This window comes from Symsagittifera roscoffensis, chromosome 9 (assembly GCF_963678635.1).
Source record: "Symsagittifera roscoffensis chromosome 9, txSymRosc1.1, whole genome shotgun sequence".
Taxonomy (NCBI): Eukaryota; Metazoa; Xenacoelomorpha; order Acoela; family Convolutidae; genus Symsagittifera; species Symsagittifera roscoffensis.
Window position 1 is genome coordinate 28,403,844 of NC_087070.1, and position 23,729 is coordinate 28,427,572.

Consider the following 23,729-nt stretch of genomic DNA (forward strand, 5'->3'; position numbering starts at 1 on the left):
TCATCAAGACAAAACCTGCTTGGTTGAATTTAGCATCTTTAAGTCGTAGTGTTGGTCTGGTTTAGCTAGACGCAGTGTCATTTTAGTTGCTGTGAGCAATTCATTGTTAGTGTTTCTAAAGCTTTATCCTGTGTTTTTCAGTTCTAATTTTCAGTGTATTTTCTTAAAAGCTGAATGGCAACAATTTTTCGTTCAAATTAAGTAAAACTAGATTCTCAACATGAGGTCGATTATAAAAATGAAATGGTTGTCGAAAGTTCATTGAGTTGAAATTATATCACACATCACAACACCTATTGTAACATATCATCAAAACTTGCTAGTTAAAACGCCATATAAAAACTCCAACCAGTGATATTCCGCCTGTAAACCTTGCCTGTAAAAAACTTTGCGCAAGCAGTGGACCTAACCCTCTAATATGATGCCTTCCTAATCTGATGCCTTATTCAGTAACTCTTGCCACTTAGATATCAACAGCAAAGAATTCGCTGGATCAACGCGGATATACCTAGATCGGGCTGTTTAATTTACGCATTAACTTAGAACTTTGAGCTGGATAAAAAGTGAACATGTATAACATTACGCGCGCTTCTGTCAAAAATCTAATAAACATTTAAAGTGAAAACTTAATTTATCGTGAAGTCTAGAATACAACATGACAAAGCAATCAGCAAAACAACTCTCAAAACAAAGAACTGCTGGTCCAGGCGCTATATTTATTGATTTAGATGAAGTTGAGTTCAGTAATTGTTATGTTCGATGGGAGTACAAGTAGCTGTGCCCTGCTTTGACTTGTGTGAGTTGTGGATTGATTGTGCTGCTGTGGAGGGGGACGAGGAGACCGCGGTCGTATTGGTTGCAATGTGGTACTGCTGGAACATGGCGACCTTGTCCTTCATCAGCTGACTCTGTTCTAGACAGAAAGAGATTGCCATGATGAGGGATGTGAGCCATGGCACTGGGGTGCTCTCACTCGCACGACTCCCGATCTCAACTTTTCCCTGGCTGAGAGCCAATCTACACAACAACAAAACAAACTAATGCAAAAAAAATTGTCACTCAAAACTTTTAATCTGTTTGATAGGACGCACTGGAAGAATCTAGAATTGTTTGTTTGTTGCCGAAGCCAGAAATTTTTTAGCCTCAACAATTTCAGGTTTGTCAATGCGGGTAGCCAGTAAACTATCATCGATGACAGTTTACTGGTTACGCTCACTGACAAACCTGAAAATTAAAAAGATAGAAATTGATTTTACTTGTATGTAAAGTTAAATATAGGCTTGTATGTAGTTTGGTGTAGTGTTGGGCGTCATCGCCTGTATACATGTACCTGAGCTCTATCTTCCGGTTGTCAGAGGACGTCTTAAGCGGCTGCAGGTGGAATGCATTCACCACCAGGCGGTCTCTCAGGACTGTGAAGATTACTGCAAACTCACTCGGTAATGGTGGGTTGAACAACACCTGAACAAAATTTGCTGAATTTAGCTACCTGGGTTGACTTCCGCAGACCGAAAACGCTTATCATACAGTTCGTTTCAATTATGGCAAACCTTTTAAATCATAAATAGTCACAGGTCATGGTATGCTTAAATAGGTTGATTGAAACTTGAACTAATTTTGAAAACAAAATAAAATCCCTTTTTTCGCCCCATTTACTTGTCGAGACTGATATGCACTGAAAGGACCAAAAGAAAAAGCTCAGAAAAACTTTTTTTTCACCACTACAACATTGGCCACCATATTTTTAAATCAATCAGCAGAAGAACGTACAAAAACGATGCAAGAAAAAAGTACAAACACGAAAATCAAATTTATGATATGCACCGACATTGAACTGCCGACATAGAAATTGAGATTTTTGTCGTAGCATCTACACAATGGTCGCTTCATAATCTGCAAACACTCTTCCAGAGTCAAAAAGATCACCTATGTGAAAAATGAAAGTTTTCTACACAGGCGAAGCTGCGCTTTGAAAACGCAAGCAAAAACCGGCGAAAAACAGCTCTTTAAAAAAAGTTGAATCAGTGAAAAAAGTAAAATAAGCCGTGAAAACTCTGTTTTACTATGAGCCGGAATCGCTCCTCCAAGCTACAGATGAACAGTTTCACGTCCCGGTAATGGTGGGTGATATGGATCGGTGCAAGACAAAAGATTTCTTATAAACACTTCATTGAGCGACGATTTACCTGAAATTTAGTTGGTATGTATAATTGATATCAGTGGGAAAAGTCTACAGAAAAAACAAGATAAGTCATTAGGGTTAAACTTCTTTTTTGTTCACGCGTTCCCACTTTCGGTAAATTTTTACCAAAAATACATTCGACATATATAGCATCGCACTCATGGATAGGACTGATTATTATCATGCGAACCTATCATGGTTGACACATTGCGACAGTTGATTAAACTCAACTGATAATAAATAGACATCAATAAAGATAGAATCGTTTCTAGGCCAATTTATTACGCTTTAACATCATCGGTATGGGCTCTCCGTATTTTTTCGTTGGTTTTCCGAATTTTGAAGACCGTTTGGTTTTGTCTGAGTTTGGTTTCCGATCGTTTGGAGTTGGTCTAGGTTCCTTTTCATTTTCATATTGCACTAATTCATCATCCACAATGTTACTCGTTCCATCTGTGGTATTGGTTTCTTGACTGCATCTCACAATCTGATTGTCGCTTATAAGAACAGTCCGTTCCTGATTGATTGGATTGGATCAAGAATGTGATGGTTCCACGTCGAATGGCGAAAGTTGCAGGCTGTGCTTCTCTGATTTTTCGTCCCAGAACAAGTTCTGCTGGTGTTTTCCTCTTCAATTTGGAAGTAGCGTTTCTATGCGTCATTATTACTCGTTGGAGAAATACATACAAAATGACCGATAAGTTTCCCCCATGCCTTTATGGTATGTTTAACTGTCTGGACTGCTCGTTCTGCTAGTCCATTTGCTTTTGGGTGGTAGATCGGTGATTATATTCTGTCAATTCCCTGAAACTTCCATCCTTTGAGGTCATGGCCCACAAATTCGGATCCACTGTCAGAGACTAGGATTTTTGGTACTTCAAATCTTGCCAGGAATGCTGACAGACATTTTTGGACAGTTCGAGTAGTTATGTCATTATCCAGGAATGCTTCAATCGAGCCACTTCCTGCATCAGCAACAAACAACATGTGTCCATGCTCTTTCATGTGTGCCCAGTCCGTATGAAATCGTTCCGATACGTCGGCTTCTGGCAACATGGAAGTTATTTCCCAAGCGATGGTGTGTTCTTTTGACAGATCTCGCATCTTAGACAAGTCGTTTCACGTCTTGTGACATGCCAGGCCACCAAGCAACCATTCTCAGCGCCATTTCTGTTGCTTGTCTTCCTGGGTGCGCCGTCCTTAATTTGTCTTCTGAATCTCGGCGGTATGAAAGATACAACTTCCCTGTAGATGACGCCTTCTCGTGTTGTCAAGGTTTCAGTTTCCTTCTTGAGTGTGATTCAGCTTCTTCGCATTATCTCTAATCACTGCATCTGCTCTGCTGGAACATACTTTAACTGATAAACCGATAGTCGAATCTCATCAGCGCAATAGCCCATCTGGTTATTCTAGCTGATCATGTTTTTGATAACTCTCCGTCTGGAGCAATGAGGTACTGCAAGGGTTTGTGATCTGTCTTTAGAGTAACTTACACCCCAGTAAGAACTGCTTCACTCGTTTGACAACAAACATGATTGTCAAAGCTTCTCGTTCTATGTTGCAATAATTGCGGTCAGCTGGTGATAGCTTCCTTGAAATGTAGATCACTAGATGCCCTTCTTGCGAAATAACCCGCCAACTTGTTGCTCTGAAGCATCGGTGGTCAGTCACTTCTTTGTCTAAGGAGTAGGGTTGCACTACTGGTTTTGAGCAGAGTTCTTGTTTGGTACTCTGAAAGCACATAGTGCGTTGGGCTGCCCATTCGAAAACTTGAATCCGGAAGTCAATGAGCGGGAGCATCTTGGTCGCAAAGTTCGGAATCATTCGTCCGTTAAAATTTTCCAGTCCATCAAATGAAGGAAGTTTTTTGTGGTTCGCGGTATCTTCGTGATTCAACAATCCTATCATCAGGCTTGATTCCATCAGCTTTAATTGAATAGCCTAACAACAAAACAGTTGGGTGGTTTTGAGTTTGACCTGATCTCATTGACGGTGAAGTTATTTTCCCTGAGTCGTCCACGCTTTCGTATTGCTCGCGTGATGTTCCGCAGACAAGCAGGTCGTCCTGGAAGATAACCACGCCTTTGATTCCGTTGAGTGTTCTCGATGCAGTTTTTAAAGATCGAGGAAAAGTTCCTCAACTCTTGAGGTAGTCGACACAACTTGAACAGGCCCTGTTGGGTACTAATTGTGCTCACTTCTCAAGCTTCATCATTAATTTCAACTTGATGGCCAGCGTCTGAGAGGTCATCTTTCTTGAAAAACTTGACTCCATGCAAGTTGTTGAAAACTTTCTCCATGTCGGTTAAAGGGTAGTTTTCATCCATTACTTTGCCAGTGTAGTCAGCACGAAGTCTAGGGTCAACATTTTTCTTTCTCTGTCACACAAATGGTAACTCTTCCGGGCAACACTGGCTCGAGGACTCCGTCTGACCATATCCTGTAGCTTTGCAGTTACTGCTTTTTGTATCGGCAACGGAATTTTGCGTCCTTTGCAAAAAAAGTGGTTGGGCTTGACTTCAATTTCACTTGGGCCTTGTATCCCTTGATTGTCGGCAGTGTCCCTGAGAGCCCATGTATCGAGTACTGAGTTGGTAAGAGATCGCTCCCAAGAAAACCAAAATCCATTTTCGATCACACAACTGCCAGGGGTAGCTTTGAGTAGATTCGACTATTCCATGTTCAGTCAGGAATTGCTGTTCCTTTGAAGTAAATTGTGTCCATCGTATGCTTCAAGAGACCGAATATTTCAACCTAGAGTAGGTCTTACAAGCTTCTACCAGATGTTCGACGATATCATCGTTGTATTAGCAGCTGTGTCCATTTCAGTGCCATCAATGACGAGACTTTCCCATGCAGCGGCCATGCCGATGAGACTTGATACAAAAAAAAATTTCTTCTTTAATGCCGTTCTCAGAACTTTCAACTCCCCTTTTTAACATTTCCTGTTTTATGAAAGTTGACTTAGTATTGTATGCAGTTTATTCTTAAATGTTAACATTGGAGGTCCCAGTAAAATGCTGTGATTAATCGCTTAACTGTAAAACAGTTTCCATCTCAGCTAGACTGTTTCAACTCTTTCACCTCAAGTAGCTTGCATTTAGAGTCTGCTGACTTTAATCCCGAGATGCACTTCAGTCGTATCATCTCGTCTTAGGCATCAGCGGTCTTGTTAAGTACTGTAAACTTACAATACCGAGCAGCTTCACGAAGCCTTCCAAGAAAGTCGTCGTCAAACTCTCCTTGATTCTGAACTGTCGATAGGAACATGGCTCGTACGGCAACGACCACATGTAATCTGGGTCTGCAGTAGTTTCGTACCACAATGTAGATCTCATTGAACATCATCTCGCTCAGGTTTCTTGACAAAACAAGACTTCATGATTGCTTGCATTCCACATTGGCTGAGGAAGATACTTGAACTTTGAAAGTTTGCGTGATTCGTTCCGTCTGCAGCCTTGTCGATTTTCTCTGAGCGTGCACTCCCAGGGAAAGCAACCAGCCAGGCCATTGTCTTTTCACGTTTCGAACGATCTAATGAATTATTGCCATAATTCATTTCAATTTTCCAGTCTGGACACCAGTTGTGGATCGGTGCAACGCGAAAGATTTATTATGAAGATTTTTTTGAAATTGATGTTAGTGACAATTTACCTAAATTTTAGTTGATAATTATAGTTGTCATATCAAAAATATATTCGACATATATAGCATCGAATTCGTGGATAGAATTGATTAATATCGCAAAAATCTAACGTCTTTGACACAACATTAGTTGGTTTATTTCAACTGATAATGATGAAACATACAAATACAAAATCGCTTCAGAACCAACTTAAGAAGCTTCATCAGTTCAGGTAAGTTCGTAGATTTATTCTCTTCAAGTTTCAAACTAAAAGTTAAATTTCGATGAACTCTCAGATCGCTACAGTGGGTTGAACAAATGCTGCCGAATTTAGCTACCTGGGTTGACTGTCACAGACTGAAAACGCTTATCATACAGTTCGTTTCAATTATGTCAAAATTTTTGATCTTTATAGTCATAGGTCATGAAATGCCCAAATAGATTGATTGAAACTTGAAGGATTAAAAGCAAAAAACAATCCCGATTTTCGTGCCATTTACATTTCGAGACTGAAATGCACTGAGGGGCCTTAAAGAAACAAATTAGAAAAATGTCAGAAGTACCAAAACGATACAACCAAAATAGTAAAAAGACGAAAATTAAATTTATGATATGCACTGAAATTTAACTGCCGACATGGAAAATGTGAGCATCATAAGCCTGTAAAATAAGCCGTGAAAACTCAAGTTTCACTATAAGCCGGAATCGATTCTCCAAGCTACAGATTAACAGTTTCACGTCTCGGTAAGGGTGGGTGTTGTGGATTGGTGCAAGGCAAAAGATTTCTTTAAGATTTTATTGAGCGACATTTTATCTAAAATTTAGCTGGTATGTATAATTAATATCAGTGAGGAAAATATAGAAAATATACATAAAAAAAAGACATGTCATTAGGGATACATTTCTTTCTCTTTCCAGTGTTTCATTTTTGGTAACTTTTTACCAAAAATACATTCGACATATATAGACATATATAGCATCGCATTAATGGATACGACTAACTAATATCATGAGAACCAATCGTGTTTGACACATTGAGAGTTGGTTGAACTCAACTGATAATAGAGAGACATGAATAAATAGAATCGCTTCTGAACCAACTTGATACGCTTCAACCGATCAATTAAATTCACACAATCACTCTCCTTAAGTTTCATACTAAGAGTTTAAAATTCGATGAACTCTCAGACCGCTAAAGTTGGTTGAACCAAGTCGGTAAGCGTGGGTTGAATTCAAACTCACTCAATAATGGTGCGCTCAACAACACTTGAACAAATGATGCTGAAATTAGCTCCTGGGTAGACTTCCACAGACCGAAAACGCTTATTATACAGTTCGTTTCAATTATGAAAAATTTCATAGGTCATGGTACGCCCAAATAGATTGATTGAAACTTGAAAAAATTTTGAAAACAAAATATAATCCCATTTTCTCCCCATTTACATGTCGAGACTGAAATGCACTGAAAGGCCCAAAAAACTGATTTGGAAAAATTGTCAAAAGTACAAAAAGGATATATGAAAAATAGTAAAAACACGAAAATCAAATTTATGATATGCACTGAAACTGAACTGCCGACATGGAAATTGTGAGTTTTGTCCTAGCATCTACGCAATGGTCGCTTCATTATCTGCAAACTCCCAGAGTAAAAAAATTCACCTATGTGAAACATGAAAGTTTTCTACACAGGCGAAGCTGCGCTTTGAAAACGCAAGCAAAAACCGGCGAAAAATAGCTCCTAAAAGTAAGTCAAATCAGGAAAGAGAAGGTAAAAATTATTCGTGAAAACTCAGTTTTACTATGAGCAGGAATCGATCTTCCAATCTGCAGATCTTGAGTTTCACGGTCCCTATATGCGCCATAGTCTCTCGACAAAGGGCAAATATTAGCTACCAATTTGTGGCATTTTGTCGCTCCAGTAGTGATGGTGTCTAGCAATCACATGATTGTGGGTACAAACTGTACGTGCGCTTCAATTTTTAAGCTGAGTTTCTGCAAGTTAGTCAGAGCTTAACGGGTGCTGGTTATATGCTCTCTTGTCAAGTTAATTAATTAATACCTGGTTACGCTTCCGGGCTGGTAGACTAAAAACAACTAGCGTGTAACGCACCGCCGATGCTTCGAATTTTTCACCGACTCATGAAAAACGGCATATATTGGAAACCAGATCTACAGGCTTTTCGTGTACTCTGAAAGCACCCAATTACATTGTTGCTAATTTCATATTTAAAAATTTTTTTCAATTCCTATTTTCCGTCAAATCTCGAAAATGTCGAATCTCGAAAAGTACAAAGATTTGGGTAGTCATTTTTTGAGGCACGATTTACAACTCCTGAGAGTACCCTGGCAGCACTCAATTACAGGGTTGGGATATTTAAATTTAGTGAATTTTTTCTAAATTTAAGTTAACTCAAAAGTTTGAAAAAATCATGAAACGCCTGATATCTCGAAAACTACAAAGATTCGAGCAGTCAAAATTGAAGGCAAGATTTGCAACCCCTATGAGTACCCAGACAGCATCCAACTACAGGGCAAAGAAATTCAATATTTGAAAACAAAAATCAAATTTTTTTGAAAAAATCACAAAAAACGTCATATCTCGAAAACTACAAGGGTTTGAGCAGTCAGAATTGGAGGTAAGGTTCGCATCCCATGAGAGTACTCTGATAGCCCCCAAATACAGGGTTGAGTGTTTCAAGTTTTGAAGAAAAAATTCGTTTAAGTTTTGTGAAAATTTTTTGAAAAAATCACAAAAAGCGTCATATCTGGAAAACTACAAAGATTTAAACAATCCTAATAAAATGCAAGGCTCGCAACCCCTGAGAGCACTCTAATAGCCCCCAACTACAAGGTTGGGAATTTCAATTTTTTTTGAAAAAAATTGTTTGGGTTTTCTGAAAATTTTTTGAAAAAATCACAAAAGGTTTTGAGCAGTCATAAACGGAAGAAGCCAGGTTGGGAATCCCCTGAAAGTAATCTGATAGCCCCCAACTACAGGGTTGGGTATTTCAAATTTTCAAGGAAAAAAATTGTTGTTTTCTGAAAATTTTTGAAAAAAATCTGAAAACGTCATATCTCGAAAGCTACAAGGATTTGAGCAGTCATATTTGGAAGCAAGATTTGCAATCCCTGAGAGTACCCTGACAGCACCCAACTACAGGATAAGGAGTTTAAAATTAATTTAATTATTTTTAAATCACAAAAACATCAACTCAGAACCTACAAGGATTTAAGAAGTCATGATTGGAGGCAGGTGATTTAAAAAAAGTGATATAAAAGATAAAAAAAAGATAGAAGAAAAAGATAAAGACAAAAAAGATAGAAAAAAGGCAAAAAAACAGAAAGAAAATAATTCAAAAAAGATAAGATCGAAAAAGAAGGACCGAAAAAAAGACAGAAGATAAAAAAGAAAGAGATCGAAAAAAAAAGATATACAAAAAAAAATCTTTCGAAAAAGAAAGATAGAAAAAGGAAGATAGAGAATTTAAAAAATGGAATAATATCTAAAAAGAAGGGTCGAAAAAAAGATAAAATAGATCGAAAAAAAGACAGAAAAAAAGATAGAAACTCCAGATAAAGATAAAGAGATAGAAAGATTGTAGACAACCGTTTGACATTAGTACTACTTTGAACTGAATCGTCGAAACCAAATTGCAAGTTAAAAAATTAGGAGACGGGTAGACAGACATAATCAAATTAATTAAAAAACAGCTACACAGACAGACAGACTTAATTTGACCTCGAAAAAAATTAATGAAAAAGTAATGACCTTGCGGAAAACTAATTGAAAAAATTTCTTAAGCATTGCAATATATGATATAGCTTAAACATGAAAAAATTCTTTCGTTAAACATGCAAAATTATTAAGCTTAAACATGGGAGATAGCTGTCACTAGCATTTAAATATAGTATAGATAGATAGATATAGATAGATAAGAAAGCAGATACCACATGTTCTAAGAATTTGCCAAAGCTAAGCAGCATCTGTGCCAACAATCGAGCATTTTTATTTGTGAATATCAACACATTCCTACAACAAAAAGCTTGCCTGGTTCAACAAATTTTTGCGCCAAAACTTCGCGCGATACGAAGCATTATGAGCCCATAAGTTTTTCTTTATGAGCCCACAAAGCACTATTCACACTAAAATCTATTTTGATTGAAAAGCGACGTCCCTGTTTATTAAAACAAAAGGTAGCAAATATTTGCCACCATCTCAAGCATGTTATCTGTATCAATGATATCTATAAAATTTTTCAAGTAAAAACAACATCCTTTGATTATTTTGGTTAACAGAATAAAAACAATCATAAAAATAAAGCATTCTGGACATGGATCAAAGGATTTAGAGTTCTCAGTTTTCAGCAATTTTAGCTGATATCTAAGTATTTTTTAGTTCATGCAGCATTTGCTAGCACAATTGATTCACGATGTTCACAAATAGGCCTTCTAGTATATCTCCGTGAGTTTTTTTAAACTTTTATAGTTCACTACTGTCAAGTCAATTTCAAGATACGCGCCGAGTTTGATGAACACAAAGCACTATACCAAAAAAAAATTTGGATTAGTTTCATTTTAAGTGGGCGAACTAAAAATGGGTGAGTTTCTTTTAAACTATTAAAATAACAGTACTAAGTCTGTTCCAAGATACGCTGCGAGTTTGTTGAACAGAAAAATCAATCTCTGCCAAAAAATTTTTTTGGTTTTGTTTCCTTTTAATTCGGCGATATGGAACGAACATATTTAAGTGCATGGCGTCACATGCTTGTAGATATTGGAGTGGTATTTGTTATTCACAACTTTAAGAAAGAATATCAGATGGTGCATTTCATGATACAAGGAGATCGGCAGTGAACGAATTCGAGTCTTTGTTCGCAAGAGTTTGTTAAACAACTGAGGATTCATCTTGTGGCTTTCTGCACTTCTTCTATTGTTTTGAGCTCTGTTTTGTTTGGCTTCCATAATTCAGATCCGTATGATATAATTGGTACACTGATACATTTAGTTTCGTTGACATAGATGCCTATTTAGATAAACTTCTCTTTATTTGATAAAATGCTCCGGTGATAAAATGCTCCGTTGCTCAGAGTTGTCATTCGAAGACGGGTTTTTGGGACCAGAACTCCAAGATCTTTCTGAGAACCAGGTTCTAAATTTTTGTCGTCGGTGATAAAAAAATTTTTGTGGATCAGATGTGGAACACCAAGTCAGACTTTGTGTGGAGCAACAATTAATTTGAACACCCAATTATGACAATTTGTAAGACTCATTTGGTTATTTTCACACTAATTACTGAGTAACTTCATATCCATTTGTTAATTTTGATAGGTTTGTTGATAGTAATTTGTAATCATCAGGAAATTCAAGCCAGTTGGTAGATCATTGATTAAGCAGAAAAACAGTATAAGGCCTAAAAAGGATCCTCCAGGAACTACATTAATAGCAATTAGCAAGTCGCTGATATGTGCCCGTTGCTTGGGCACATATCAATTAATTTACGGACGTTTCCACCAATACCAAATGATAATACTTTCTTCATCAGAAAACCATGTTCTACTTCGTCAAAAGCTTTCTTTAAGTCAGTATATGCTGGCAATATGTGATAAGCTTTGCTATTTAGATTTCGTCGAGGAAATCTATCATTGAATTTTTGTTGATCTTTTGGGTAGAAATTCAAATTGACTTTGATTGAGTTTTCCAAGTATTTCAGCAGACTATTTGTCAAATAGTCTTTCGAAACCGAGTAAAGGATACTTATTGGGCAATAATTAGTAATTGATTGTTTGTCACCACTCTTGTATATTGGGAATATGTCACTTCTTTTCCAGATTTCAGCCTTTGTTAATAATCGTGTTGAAAAGATGGCGCAGCGACTTATTGAGACAAGCTGCTAACTTAAAAAAAAGTTTTGCTAATTTAGTTTCTAAGGGGTTTTACGTCCACAAATTGAATGACAGAACCCTCTTGACAGTTTTCAGAGTTTTGGTGGGTAGGGCTTCCACTGTGCTCTCTATTGAGCGCGCGCCAATAATCAGAATTATGGGTTCAATCTCGACTTTGTTTATTCGATCTAACTTGGCCGGATAAGTATCTATTTGATTGGGTGTTGAATAGTAGTTGTTACTTTTTGTCTGTCCTGAAGTATCGCTTCAATATCTAAGGGAGCAGGATGGTCGAGGGTGTGGCGTGCACTATTCAGCAATCCCGTCAGCTGATCGAGCAGCTAAAACAACCAATTTGCAGATTTGTCAAATAGAAACACGTTCATCAAGTTTAAATAATTCACGAATTTACATACCCGAATTTACAGTTACTGCATATAAACTTACCTTAATGATCTGACTGGCGTGTGTGTATGTAATTGCATTTGAAGTGTGGTGACTGAGGATGGTGAGCATCTTTGTCAGAAGATTAGAACATGCCTGAATCTAAACCACAACACACCAATTCACTGCATTCTCTCTACATCACTCACCAAAAATCAAAAACAGGCTAAACATCCACTGCGCCGACGCCGATATATCCGCATCAAAATTACGGCGCAAACGAATTGAGGGAAATATTTGGTTTAAGTGAAAATACCCTTTTTACTTCCAGAACTTTCGCATTTGCACAAGCAGAACAAACAAAAATCTGATTGGTCATCACGAAATTAATTCGCAACTGTAATACAAAATTTTTTCTCAACACTCTCCGGCGCTTACTCGCACATTTCTCCGGCGCTTAAATTCTTTACAGGTTCATCCAATTGAAGAATTAAGTTTACAAATTGTTAGTTCAGGCCATAACATAGAAACCAAACGGCCATGTCTTAGCGGCGATGTGAAATGTCTCACAAAAAAAGTGTTCCAGGCAAACATCAAATTGTGAGGTGAAAATGGTTTCTAATTGTAGCTTTTTTCGAAGTTTTCTCAATAAAAAAAATTCAGAAAACTAAGAAAAATTTTATCAAAAAAATATTCTGATCATCTCATAAAAAAGCAGAGTAAGAGCAAGCGGTACATAGATGTGAACAACAGTTTGCCACATGTTTTGAAATCGATTTCGTGAATTTCGAAAAAAAGCTAGTTTAAAGATTTTTTTTTATTTTTTCATTGATTATTTCGTTTAATTTTTAAATCTAATTACTACAGCCTGTGGGGGCAGACGCTTAGAGGATCCTAGGATCCCGTTGTCTTTCCTCTCCAAGTTTCCTCTCCTTCCGTTGTCTTTCCTCTCCAAGTTTTTGATGTTTTGATGCTCTGATTGTATGTTTATATATTTTGGAGAAATTTCGTCTTTCTTTCTTTCTTGTTGTTGTGATAAACTTATTAAATAGTTTCAGAGACGGAGATAAAAACTGTTGATGTTGATGGTCCTCAAGACGAAATTTCCACGCTAAAATATCATGGTCAGACACCAATTTGCAGCTCAACGAACAAGAGACCCTTTATTGAACTCAGTCCCTGCGCAGAAGATAATGGTGCAGGACAACTAGACATTTCGAAGCAAGTGGAAGAAGATGCAATTACTAAGTCAGTTAATTTGTTAATGCCGAAGATGATCGAAAACATAAAAGAACAAATCAAGAGCGCTGTTGAGACGGCGATTGGAACAGCCTTATCTAACTTGAAAAACGAAATGATGTTATGGACGAAAGAAGAGATTTCCAAGCTGGAAAAGAGAGAAGCTTTGAAAACCCTATCAGAAGCGGAACTATTAGAAAGCTACAATCGTAGAGATAACGTGAAGATCATAGGCCTGTCAGAAACCTTGAGTAATGATGGAAAACGAGAACAAGTGGACGCACTTGGAAAACGAGACGCAATTGACGCAAAGATAACCCATACCGATATTTCCATTGCACACAGGCTGCCAACCAGATCCGGCAGAGACAAGCCTGTGATTGTCAGATTTTCGCGGCGAATCAAAAAGATTGACCTTCTTCGCAAAAAAACGAACTTTATCTCAAATTAATGGATTTGGTGATGTAAAGATATTCGAAGATTTAAGCACAGCGCGGGTTAACTTTTTACGTATTATGAAAACAGACGAAAGGATTCAATCAACATGGACACGAGAAGGGACTATATATTCTATCTGGAAGGAAGATCAAAGAATCTATAAGATCAATGGACTTTGGGAGGGCGGCAACTTTCTGGATTACAGCATAGATAACGTGTTAAGGTGCTTTAACTGTGTTTTCGGGAATTCAAATGGACAAAGCGATCCTTGAAAACAGAAAATATGAATTCAGTGGTGCTAGTATTAATGTTAATTTTCTATTATCTAATGTTCGATCTATTAAAAAACACCAGGATGATTTAGAAGCACTTCTAAGTAGTCTCGAGTCTCCTATTAATATTCTTTTCCTAACTGAAACGAAAATATTAAATGAAAACGATAATATTAATATGTATAAAATCAAAGGCTTCCAAACCGTAATATCTAATAGTAGAAACACACGAGGCGGCGGGACCATGATTCAACTCGATGAAAAAGTTAATCTAATTGATAGGTTTGAATGTAGCTTACCTGCAATAAAATTATACTAATTGTAGCCTACATACCACCTCGTTATGATAAAAATAAGTTAATCGAAGAACTGGATAAAGAATTAGAAATACTTGCTCAAAAGAATATACCTATTGTATTAGCAGGTGATTTTAATATTAACACTCTCAGATTAAATAATCTCCAGCAATCATATTTAAACTCAATAACAGCTAATGGCTTTGAGCTCTTAGCTAAAAGTACAACAAGGTTATGTGAATCGACTGAATCTTGTTTAGATCATTTCATAACCCGAAAAATTGATAACCCAATCATTAAAGTGCTTGATAATGAATGTTTTTCTGATCACTATCCCGTAACTTTACAAACAGATTTCAGTTAAAGGCTTTTCGATATAAATAATTCATACCGCGATATGTCGTTTCTTATGAAAGAGAAAACACTTTCCGATTTAACCAAGTCCTGAAGCAAAAACTGAAGACAACCAATCTTGTAAATAATGATAACATTGATGATGCTTATGAAGAATTTTATAAATGTCTATTTGAATCGGTAGAGTTATTTGCTCTTATACGAAATAAAACATTAAAAACTAAGTCAAACGCGCCATGGTTTAATAAAAAGGTCAAAATTTCGATTTAAAAGGAATCGACTATATTAAGAATGGAAATATGACAAATTGAATACCAAGAAAAAAGAAGCATTTATTCAAGAGCGTCATAAAGTTGAAAAACTAATAAGGGTAACCAAAAAAGAGTATTACTATAGCAGATTTAATAAATGTATTGGAGACTCGAGACAAATATTTAAAGTACTTCATGAAGTAACAGGTAAATCAACAAAGAGATCCCGTATTACAAATCTATCGGTTAATGGTGAGTATACATCAGATATCATATCAATATCTAATTGTTTTAATGAATATTTTGGCACAATAGGCGAAAAACTCGCTGACTCAATAAAGCCGGTGAATGAAATCTTGACTAATCATGATTCCGATAAATCAATTTTCCTTTTCAACTGTTCTTTTGTGGAAGTAATAAATACCATAAACGATTTAAAACCCAAACAAACTTGTGGAATAGATGAGATCAGTAACTTGCTTCTGATTAGAAGTTGCTATGTCATAGCTCCATATCTTACATACTTATGTAATTTGTCTTTCAATTCGGGCATATTTCCAAAAAATCTTAAACTGGCAAAAATCTTACCGCTTCATAAAGCCGAAAGTAGATCAGATATGAATAACTATCGTCCGATTGCACTATTAAGTAGTATCAGCAAGGTTTTTGAAAAACTTATGCACTCTCCTATATACAATTATCTAGAAAAGTTCGACCTATTGTACGATCGTCAGTTTGGTTTCCGTGAAAAATATGCGACAATAGATTCCTTAGCAGAATTGACTGAACGCATTCGGCTAGGCAATGATAAAATCATTAATTGTAGTCTTTTTATTGATCTGAAAAAAGCTTTTGATACACTTGATCATAAAATCCTTTTGTCAAAAATGGAAAAATATGGAATAAATTGCTATCATTGGTTTCAAAGTTATCTCTCGGAAAGACATCAATGTGTTCATATCAGTGCTTATACATCCGATTGGTTACCTATAAAAACCGGAATAACGCAGGGTTCGATTCTAGGACCTCTACTATTCCTTATATATATCAATGATTTGAATGATATAACTTCACATTCCGATGTTTTCCTATTTGCGGATGATACTAATATCACTAGCAGAAGCTCCAGCATCGAAATATTTCAAAATGACTTGACAAACGTCGCGAACTGGCTGTGTGCAAATAAATTAACAATAAACACTGACAAAACAACTGTAATTAATTTTAATAAAAATAGAAGTGCTTCTAATATCGATATTAAATTACTTGAAACTGTATAAGCCTGAACCTTCCTGTAAATATCTGGGAGTTGTTTTAGACAGCAAACTGTCATTTTTTCATCATATTCAAAAAATTAAAACAAAATTGGGTAGGCACTGCGGTGTTATTTCTAAGATGCGTCATTATGTTCCAAAGTCCATTTTATTAAAGTATTATCAGTCGAATATTAAGCCTGTAATACAGTACGGCATACTAGTCTATGGTGGAACCAGTTTTTCAAATTTAAACCAAATATTAATTCTTCAACGGAAAATTGATCGAATGATTTATTTCAAAAATAAATATGATAGCATAACGGAAGCTCTGATAGATAATAAGATTTTAACGGTTCATGAGCTATACATCTATGATCTGTTAAAGTTTTGCATTCGTTCTTTGAATCAAAAACATTCTACTCTTTTTTTGAATACAATGTTTTCTTTGAAACGTTACAGCTACAACACAAGGAAATCCAAATATACTTCATTTGTTACCCATTGTTGTAAGAATAACACTAAAGCAAATTCACTGACTAATCGAGGTTCGAAATTACTTAATTTACTCAACGAGAATAATTTACTGCCCCAAAATATTGAAAAGATGACTAAAAATGAGGTAATAATTTTTATCCACAATTTTAGGGATAGCTTTATTCTGGGTAATTGCGATTTAACTAAATAAATTTTTAATTAACGTTCCCCTTTTTTTCAATGCAGTGGTTAAATGCTACACGACAACCATATATGAGCTGCGAATATACCCTGAAAATATGAGCCTCCAAATCGTTGTAGTTTTCGAGATATCGCTGTTTTTTTTCTTCCACAATTACATATATCCTCTAACAACGGTGACAGTGCTTCAATAGAAGGACTGCCCCCAATAGTTTTATTATATCCGAAATATCGCCTTTTTAATGAAAATATCATAAAATCAAAAATATATTTCATTTTTATCATTATTTTGTTTAAATAATCTGAATTGTTGATGTAAACCGGGTAGACTGTAAGTGGGCGCTTAATGTGCCTTTTGCTATCCTCTATCCTCTCCGAGTTAATTATTTTGATGTTGTTGCTATTTTGATGTTTTATTATAACTTTGGAGAAATAAATTCTTTCTTTCTTTCTTTCTTCAGCTATCAAAACTATTACACTTTCATCGATACTTTCACCTTAGCAATTTAAACAATAGGGAAAACAAGTTCGACCACAAAACGAACAGTCTATGATAAAAAAAAGCTAAATGTGAAAAAAAAATGCGACTCGGCCATATATTTTGGCAAAACTTCCGTCCATTCCCTAAACTACTACAAACCACTAACCTGCGGCACTTTCCAGGGACTGTCTTCTCTGATATTGGCACGCAACGTATGGGCGCATGTGGGAAATTTGATTTGAAGATCCTATGAATGGTAGATCCAGTGAAGTCAATTAGGATGAAAACAAAAAATTGATTCAATTGATTAAGATGTGGACATTTTTCCTTACCGCTGATACGATTAAATTTTGGAATAGAGTGACCACTCCCTTGAAGCTGTCAGCACTAAATATAAAGACAAATTCAAAAGCTTCACATATAGAGCACAGTACCATAATAATCGACCTGAATCAACCGTACAATCTCCCCACCCATCTCCCTCTCCCCCCCCCACCCCAAGTCACCAACCGATGTGTTAACCCAGCCACATATTGATTTTAAATATTAATTCTGTATACAGCATGCATTTCGAACAAACGCACAAATGTAACAGCATTACCTAAATTTGTCTTTTCAATAAATTTTCTCGGATAAAACTAATAATTTAGCTATACTTGAATAGATATTTTCTCCCCCCTAAATCGATCCTTGGGTTTTATACGGTTGGTCCCTCACCGTAAAACTGAATTCAAATTTGATTACTCAAGACGTTCGACAACTAGGTTTAATGTCAAGACGTTCGACAACAACGCAATTGATATACTATTTAGACTCAAATTTTGATGCAAGCACAGCCTGTTGAACTGTTTATTTTGCTTTTCGTAAAGCTTTTGATAATGAGTCACACAACATCTTAACATATCATCTTAACTTTTGACAATGAGTTACACAACATCTTAACATATCATCTTAACTTTTGACAATGAGTCACACATTTTAATGAAAAACCATGAAAATTTGGGATTTGATGCGGAATTTCGTTGTCTGTTGAATTTAACATTAAAAGAACGCAACGTGTTAAAATCAATGACACGCTATCTGAGACTGGTGTCATTACCAGTAATGCAGCGCAGGGTAGTGTTTCAGGTCCTCTTCTTTTTATATTCATATCAAGTATTTACCAGTAAATGTTAATATCTCAAATGAATTTCTTAACACAGATGATTTAGGTTATCTTCCACAAGTGAATTACAAACTGTTATTAAATCATTACAAGGCCGGCCTGATGTAAATCATCACGTTTTAAAAGAGACACTCTAATATTAGTGCTGTTCAATTCGGAAGCCGTGAGTTACCGAAGACCAATGTTATTAAAATATTTTAACATCGATTGGTTATCTTGGATCAACAATCTCATCGAAAAATATCTTCGAGCAAAAAGCTTTTTTTTATGATAAAACGTAACTTTTCTAATTTATATGATTTTCGTAAACATAAACTTCACTCGGCATGTATTTCCCTGTTTTAACTTATGGGTGTCCGTAATGCTTTATTATTGTCACCTCCTAATAAAACTTCGACAAATCTGTTTATCGATGTTTAACAATCTTGAGATGGATTATAATTCACCAATTACCTACACTTTTCAATACTAAAAAAAAAAAACACTTAAAATGCTGAATGAAACTAAAAATCATTTTACAACTGTGAGTCATGTTGATAATTATTTAGACAATGCATAATAATTGAACAGAAAAATATTGGGGACGTAGTTCAAGCATGAATTTAAAAAATCTATTTAAATTTAAACAGCTTGCAAGAAACTTTTATATAGGTTGCCACCGATGAATCTTCCGTAAAAATGGCTACTAAATGGTTTTTCAATTTAACTTTGTGTTTCGAAAAGGAAACGATTGCAAATTAAATCAGAGTCTATATCAAGGATTTGATTCCAAATCAAAACCGAACGTCTGAAAAAGCAGTGTTGGATATATTGACCACTAAACCAATCCGGGAAACATAACTTTCATAACATTCCTTTTGTGCCCTTCAATGCGAATGTTTTTGTATTTCAGTCTTGTATATGCTGGTAAAATATTGTGTTTTATTTGATGAAATACTAACTTTTAAGCGAGGAACATTGTTACTAATAGTATTTTTTTACTCAACTTTAGATCAGATGAAAAATCGAATTTTTTTCTATTGCGGCAGGTGATAATTACCCAGCTAAGCTGCTTTTCGAGCGACTGCTCAGTTTGTGGTTTGGGTAAGTGTACATGACTAATTACTAATGCGTTCATTATCATTATTCGAGTCTTGATTGATAGAGGTTTTTCAATTGATTGCAGTGTTTTAATTTCACAAGCCATTTTTCAAGATATTTTTACTTCGCCCTGGAAAATAAGATAGGTAACAAGGACAACAAGATACTTTACTTGTGATTTTTCTACGATAATATTATGATCTAGTTGTATACTGAATTAATTTTGGTCACTTCTGCCCTGCTTCTTACTGAAAAAAATCAGCTGTTTTGGCAGTGTTCAGTCTTAGGTAACGTCTTGTAAAATAGCCTTTTTAGAGTGAAAGGTTTTGACAAGATTCCTTCAGACGCTGAAGAGCAATATAAACATTATGACGATTTTATAAAACTAAAGTATCATCTGCATATTGAACTACTTTACAATTATCGGGTAATTGTTTGATTGAAATATTTATGTATAGGTTGAAAACTAAAAGTCCTAAGACTACGTTGAGGCAAACACGGATTGAGTCATATCCAGTCTTATTCTGTGTTATTTACAATGGTCTTTTGTTGCATGTTGCTGGTTAAGTTACAATTCAATGGCCGATTCTGAGAAACCCACACTATTTAACTTTAAGCAACTTATGATCTATTGAGTTAAAAACATAATAGGGCTACGGAGACGTGTTTGTTTCTCTAATACGTCTCCATAGCCAATAAACAATCCATTCGAATTCTTCCCATACAGTTTCGGAAGAAATGAGCACAGTAAAGTATTGCATCCATAGTATAGTATGATGATACAAAACCGTATTGTGTATTGCTTAGTAAGTTTTTGCTTAATATATTTTCATTTACTTGTTTATGCAACAGTTTTTCAAATACTAATGATAATGCGCCTGTTATTGATGTTGGGCGAAAGTTCTCTGCTTATTCTGGTTCATCTTTTTTATATATTGGAGTAGCAAGTACTTTTTTGATTTTCATAGGAAACATTGTTTTATGTATTCGTCTATTAAGAAAGCCAAGTGAGTTTATATTTTATTGCAGCCGACTATTAGAGCCCATGCCGGAATATCAAATGGACCTGGTCAAATTTAGTAAAATTGCCATTTTCAAATTGCTCGTTATTGAGTCTGTAAAAGAGTTTTTAATTAGTGGTAATTTATTTGCTGATTTTTTTGAAATTCTACAAACCGTTTATGATATTCCATTTCTGACGCTCGAAAGTTTTTGAATTGAATAAATGTGAAATAAATATGTCATCATTGAGATAAATTTTTTGTTTATCATTACGCAAGTAATTTTTTTTCTGGAGCACATTTTTATGCAATCAACTAGATTTGAGTTGAAAAATTGAAATATCTCTTCTGGAAGGTTTTGTTGATAAAATTTCCCAATTAATTTGTGGTAGAGCCATCTTGAAATTCTTTTCTAATTATTTTCGAAATATCATAGATTGTGCGCTTGAAAGGTATTGTTTTTTCAAAATTTTCAGCTTTGTAATAAAAAATGCAGCTAAGTGGTCTGTTTTGATCGGTGGTTCAAATTTCAGAGCCTTTTAGTCTCGATCCGTTGAAATTAGGTCTGTATAAGCAAAAAGTGATTTTGAATGAGTTGGTGTTGATTTGTTCGCAACTTCTAAGTTGTATGGCGTTAGAATTGTTGACAGATTTTATAACCAGAATCAAGATAGTTCAGTTGTAATCTCCCATTACTATCAAACTTTTGTAGTGAGCTGTGCATATCAATGGATGTGGCAAGTTCATCAAAAAATTCAGTTTTGTTAGAGGCATCAAAATTAGGTCTTTGCAAAGCTTAGGATTTAGGGTTGTTGGAATGAGAATCTGCCGCCTCCGCTTTTCTCACTGCCCTCTGCAGATCTGTCACAGCGAAATGCGGTAAACTGTTCATTATCCAGTGTCTGCAAGTTCATTTGAATTATTGAACCATGTCTTGGAGAATCCACAAATTGTATTATATTCGCATTTGTCTACTATCACCTCTTTTCCTGTTTAGATTTCGGCAGTTTAGACATAGGGCTTTGATGTTGCCTTTGTAGTTTTTTCTGGGACTCATTTTTGGACCTTGATTTGGATGAATATCTCCAGAGCATAATAGTCGGTTTCTGAGCCATGCAGAACTTAGCCTCTTGATGATTTTTTTAGTGAAGAGAAAAATGATAAAAACAATAAATCAAACAAGGGTCATAATAATGACAATAATCATAAAGTGCTCCTGAGAGGCACTAAATACATGCATGAGGTTCGCTTGAGAGGCACTCGATATATCTCAATTGTTAAATTAGTAACAACCCATGGAAAACTTCTCACGTTTATTCAAAACAGTATATATAACAATCTCTCTATTGTCACAATACAGAAAAAGAAGCTAGTAAGGAACCTGATTGCAACCAGTGTGAATTCAAAATCTTAATTTGTCAAATACTAGTAAGAGCCTCCAAATACCAGTAAGAGCCCAGTGCAAGAATTCGTAAAATTTTTAGTATAAAGTAAATTATGTAAGTAAAGTATACTTGATGACCACATCAATTTTCAATAATTCAGCTATAACGAAGAACAGAATGAAAATTTATTTACAAAAGCTTGTTGACGGCAGCTTCTTGCTTCGAATTCTTGCACTAGGCGTATTTTAATCAGATTGACAATGTGCAGAAGTTAATCATCGAGCAGAACTCATGACTTGTGTGTTCATGTCTTTTGTGATATTGGTTTTTTGGACATTGGACACACCTTTAGGACCGTTTCAACTGATCCAGTAAGTAGTAAAGAACTCTTGTAGAAACATCCATCATTGTATTTGTTCATAAAGTAGTGACTTTGCCATTTGTATTTTTGCGATTTGGGTTAATGCTTCTTGCAAGAAGTTCAAAAAAGCTCAACGGTTTAACTTACTTGTTGCGGTTATTGAAGACGTAATTTCCCGGAGTTGATGTGAGGTTATCTAAAAAGAAAACGGAATCGTTTAATCCCAGTCAGTATTTGAGCGATCGCTTCATGAAAAAATCTCGACTTTCCAGAACACTTCTCTCAATTTCAGAAAGCTAGATCAAATTTTTTTATTCCGCTGGGAAATCTGAAAACCAAATGAGACTAAACAAATTTTTAAACTTATCCTGAAAAAAAAACATGAGATCCTATATAGAGTCTTCACTACGTTCATCGACGCTTTCTGAAACAAACAGCTTATTCCCAGCTGAAACAGCTATTGAGACTTAGGAAATTAGATTAAGATCAGCATTGGACTAAAAAGTTGTCAGAACCTATCCGGCCGAAGATAGATAGTGTGACAAACACGGTTTACGCCATCCGAAATTACTCTATAGGATATCCATACGAGATATACTAGGCAATACCGCCGCTTCCCCTTTAAATTCCGAATCTGTTTGAAAGCTGTATGAACATACTTGCATAGCTATAAGTAACAGTACTAGAATGAATAGCGACCTACCAACCGGCGCTGTTGGGGAAGATATTGGAGGAGCAGTCGGCGAGTATCTTCTGCAGCTGCACCACTAAGTTGGGCATTTCCTCCAGCAGCAACCATTGGAACTCGCTTTCCTGCGGCAGCAAAAAAAAACGAGGGAGAGGTGAGGGGCAAGCAGTGTACACGTGACAGCACAACACATCACTCAAAATGTCAGATAAAACAACACAACATTCAAGAATCCCGTCAAATATTTGCATGAAATGAGTATGCAAAAATTCACAAATATGGCAGGATGGATTTTTCGAGAACATTTTGTTGTTTTTATCTGATCTTTTCCGTTGTGATGTGTAGTAGGTGTCCGACGTGTGATCTCAATTTCTATTGGTCATGTAAAAAGTAACTGGCAACCACAGCCCAGAGTCAGTTTGTTTCGTCTTTTTTGAGTTAAAACTATGCATTTCAAAAGGTTGACAAATAATTTGATTCAAATTTCTTGCTGTTCGTATTTAATCCAACTTCTACTTTAATGTGCCACAAATTAAACTATTTGAAAATCGAAACATTGATTTAGTATATCTTTTTGAGCCGCTTAGTGCATAAGAGCTCTAACTTTTCTAGCTACCAAAAAGTGTTGATACCTTAATATTGTATAAAAAATACAAACTTTTCTTCATTTAGGAGAAAATTACCTCATAAATGTGACTAATGTGTTTTTTACTT

At 35.7% G+C, this 23,729-nt stretch overlaps 2 protein-coding genes across 4 annotated transcripts in view; one reads left to right on the forward strand and one right to left on the reverse strand.

The window, feature by feature from the left end:
* Positions 1-612: 612 nt before the first annotated feature.
* LOC134854321 (protein rogdi homolog) overlaps positions 613-23,729 on the reverse strand; it is a 438,231-nt gene continuing 415,114 nt past the window's right edge. For all 3 annotated transcript variants that reach the window (XM_063870529.1, XM_063870531.1, XM_063870530.1), the window contains exons 3-10: positions 23,035-23,140; positions 22,475-22,523; positions 17,668-17,722; positions 17,502-17,582; positions 12,137-12,235; positions 11,932-12,030; positions 1,331-1,461; positions 613-1,017 (exon numbers count right to left, since the gene is read on the reverse strand). In XM_063870529.1, the coding sequence (XP_063726599.1) occupies positions 741-1,017; positions 1,331-1,461; positions 11,932-12,030; positions 12,137-12,235; positions 17,502-17,582; positions 17,668-17,722; positions 22,475-22,523; positions 23,035-23,140 (897 nt within the window). In that variant the 3' untranslated portion in view covers positions 613-740. The remainder of the gene's footprint in view (positions 1,018-1,330; positions 1,462-11,931; positions 12,031-12,136; positions 12,236-17,501; positions 17,583-17,667; positions 17,723-22,474; positions 22,524-23,034; positions 23,141-23,729) is intronic.
* The window catches only part of LOC134854318 (E3 ubiquitin-protein ligase RNF14-like), a 360,494-nt gene continuing 349,866 nt past the window's right edge, over positions 13,102-23,729 (forward strand). Inside the window, exon 1 of the mRNA XM_063870524.1 lies at positions 13,102-13,123. The gene's annotated coding sequence lies outside the window, so the exon portion shown is untranslated. The remainder of the gene's footprint in view (positions 13,124-23,729) is intronic.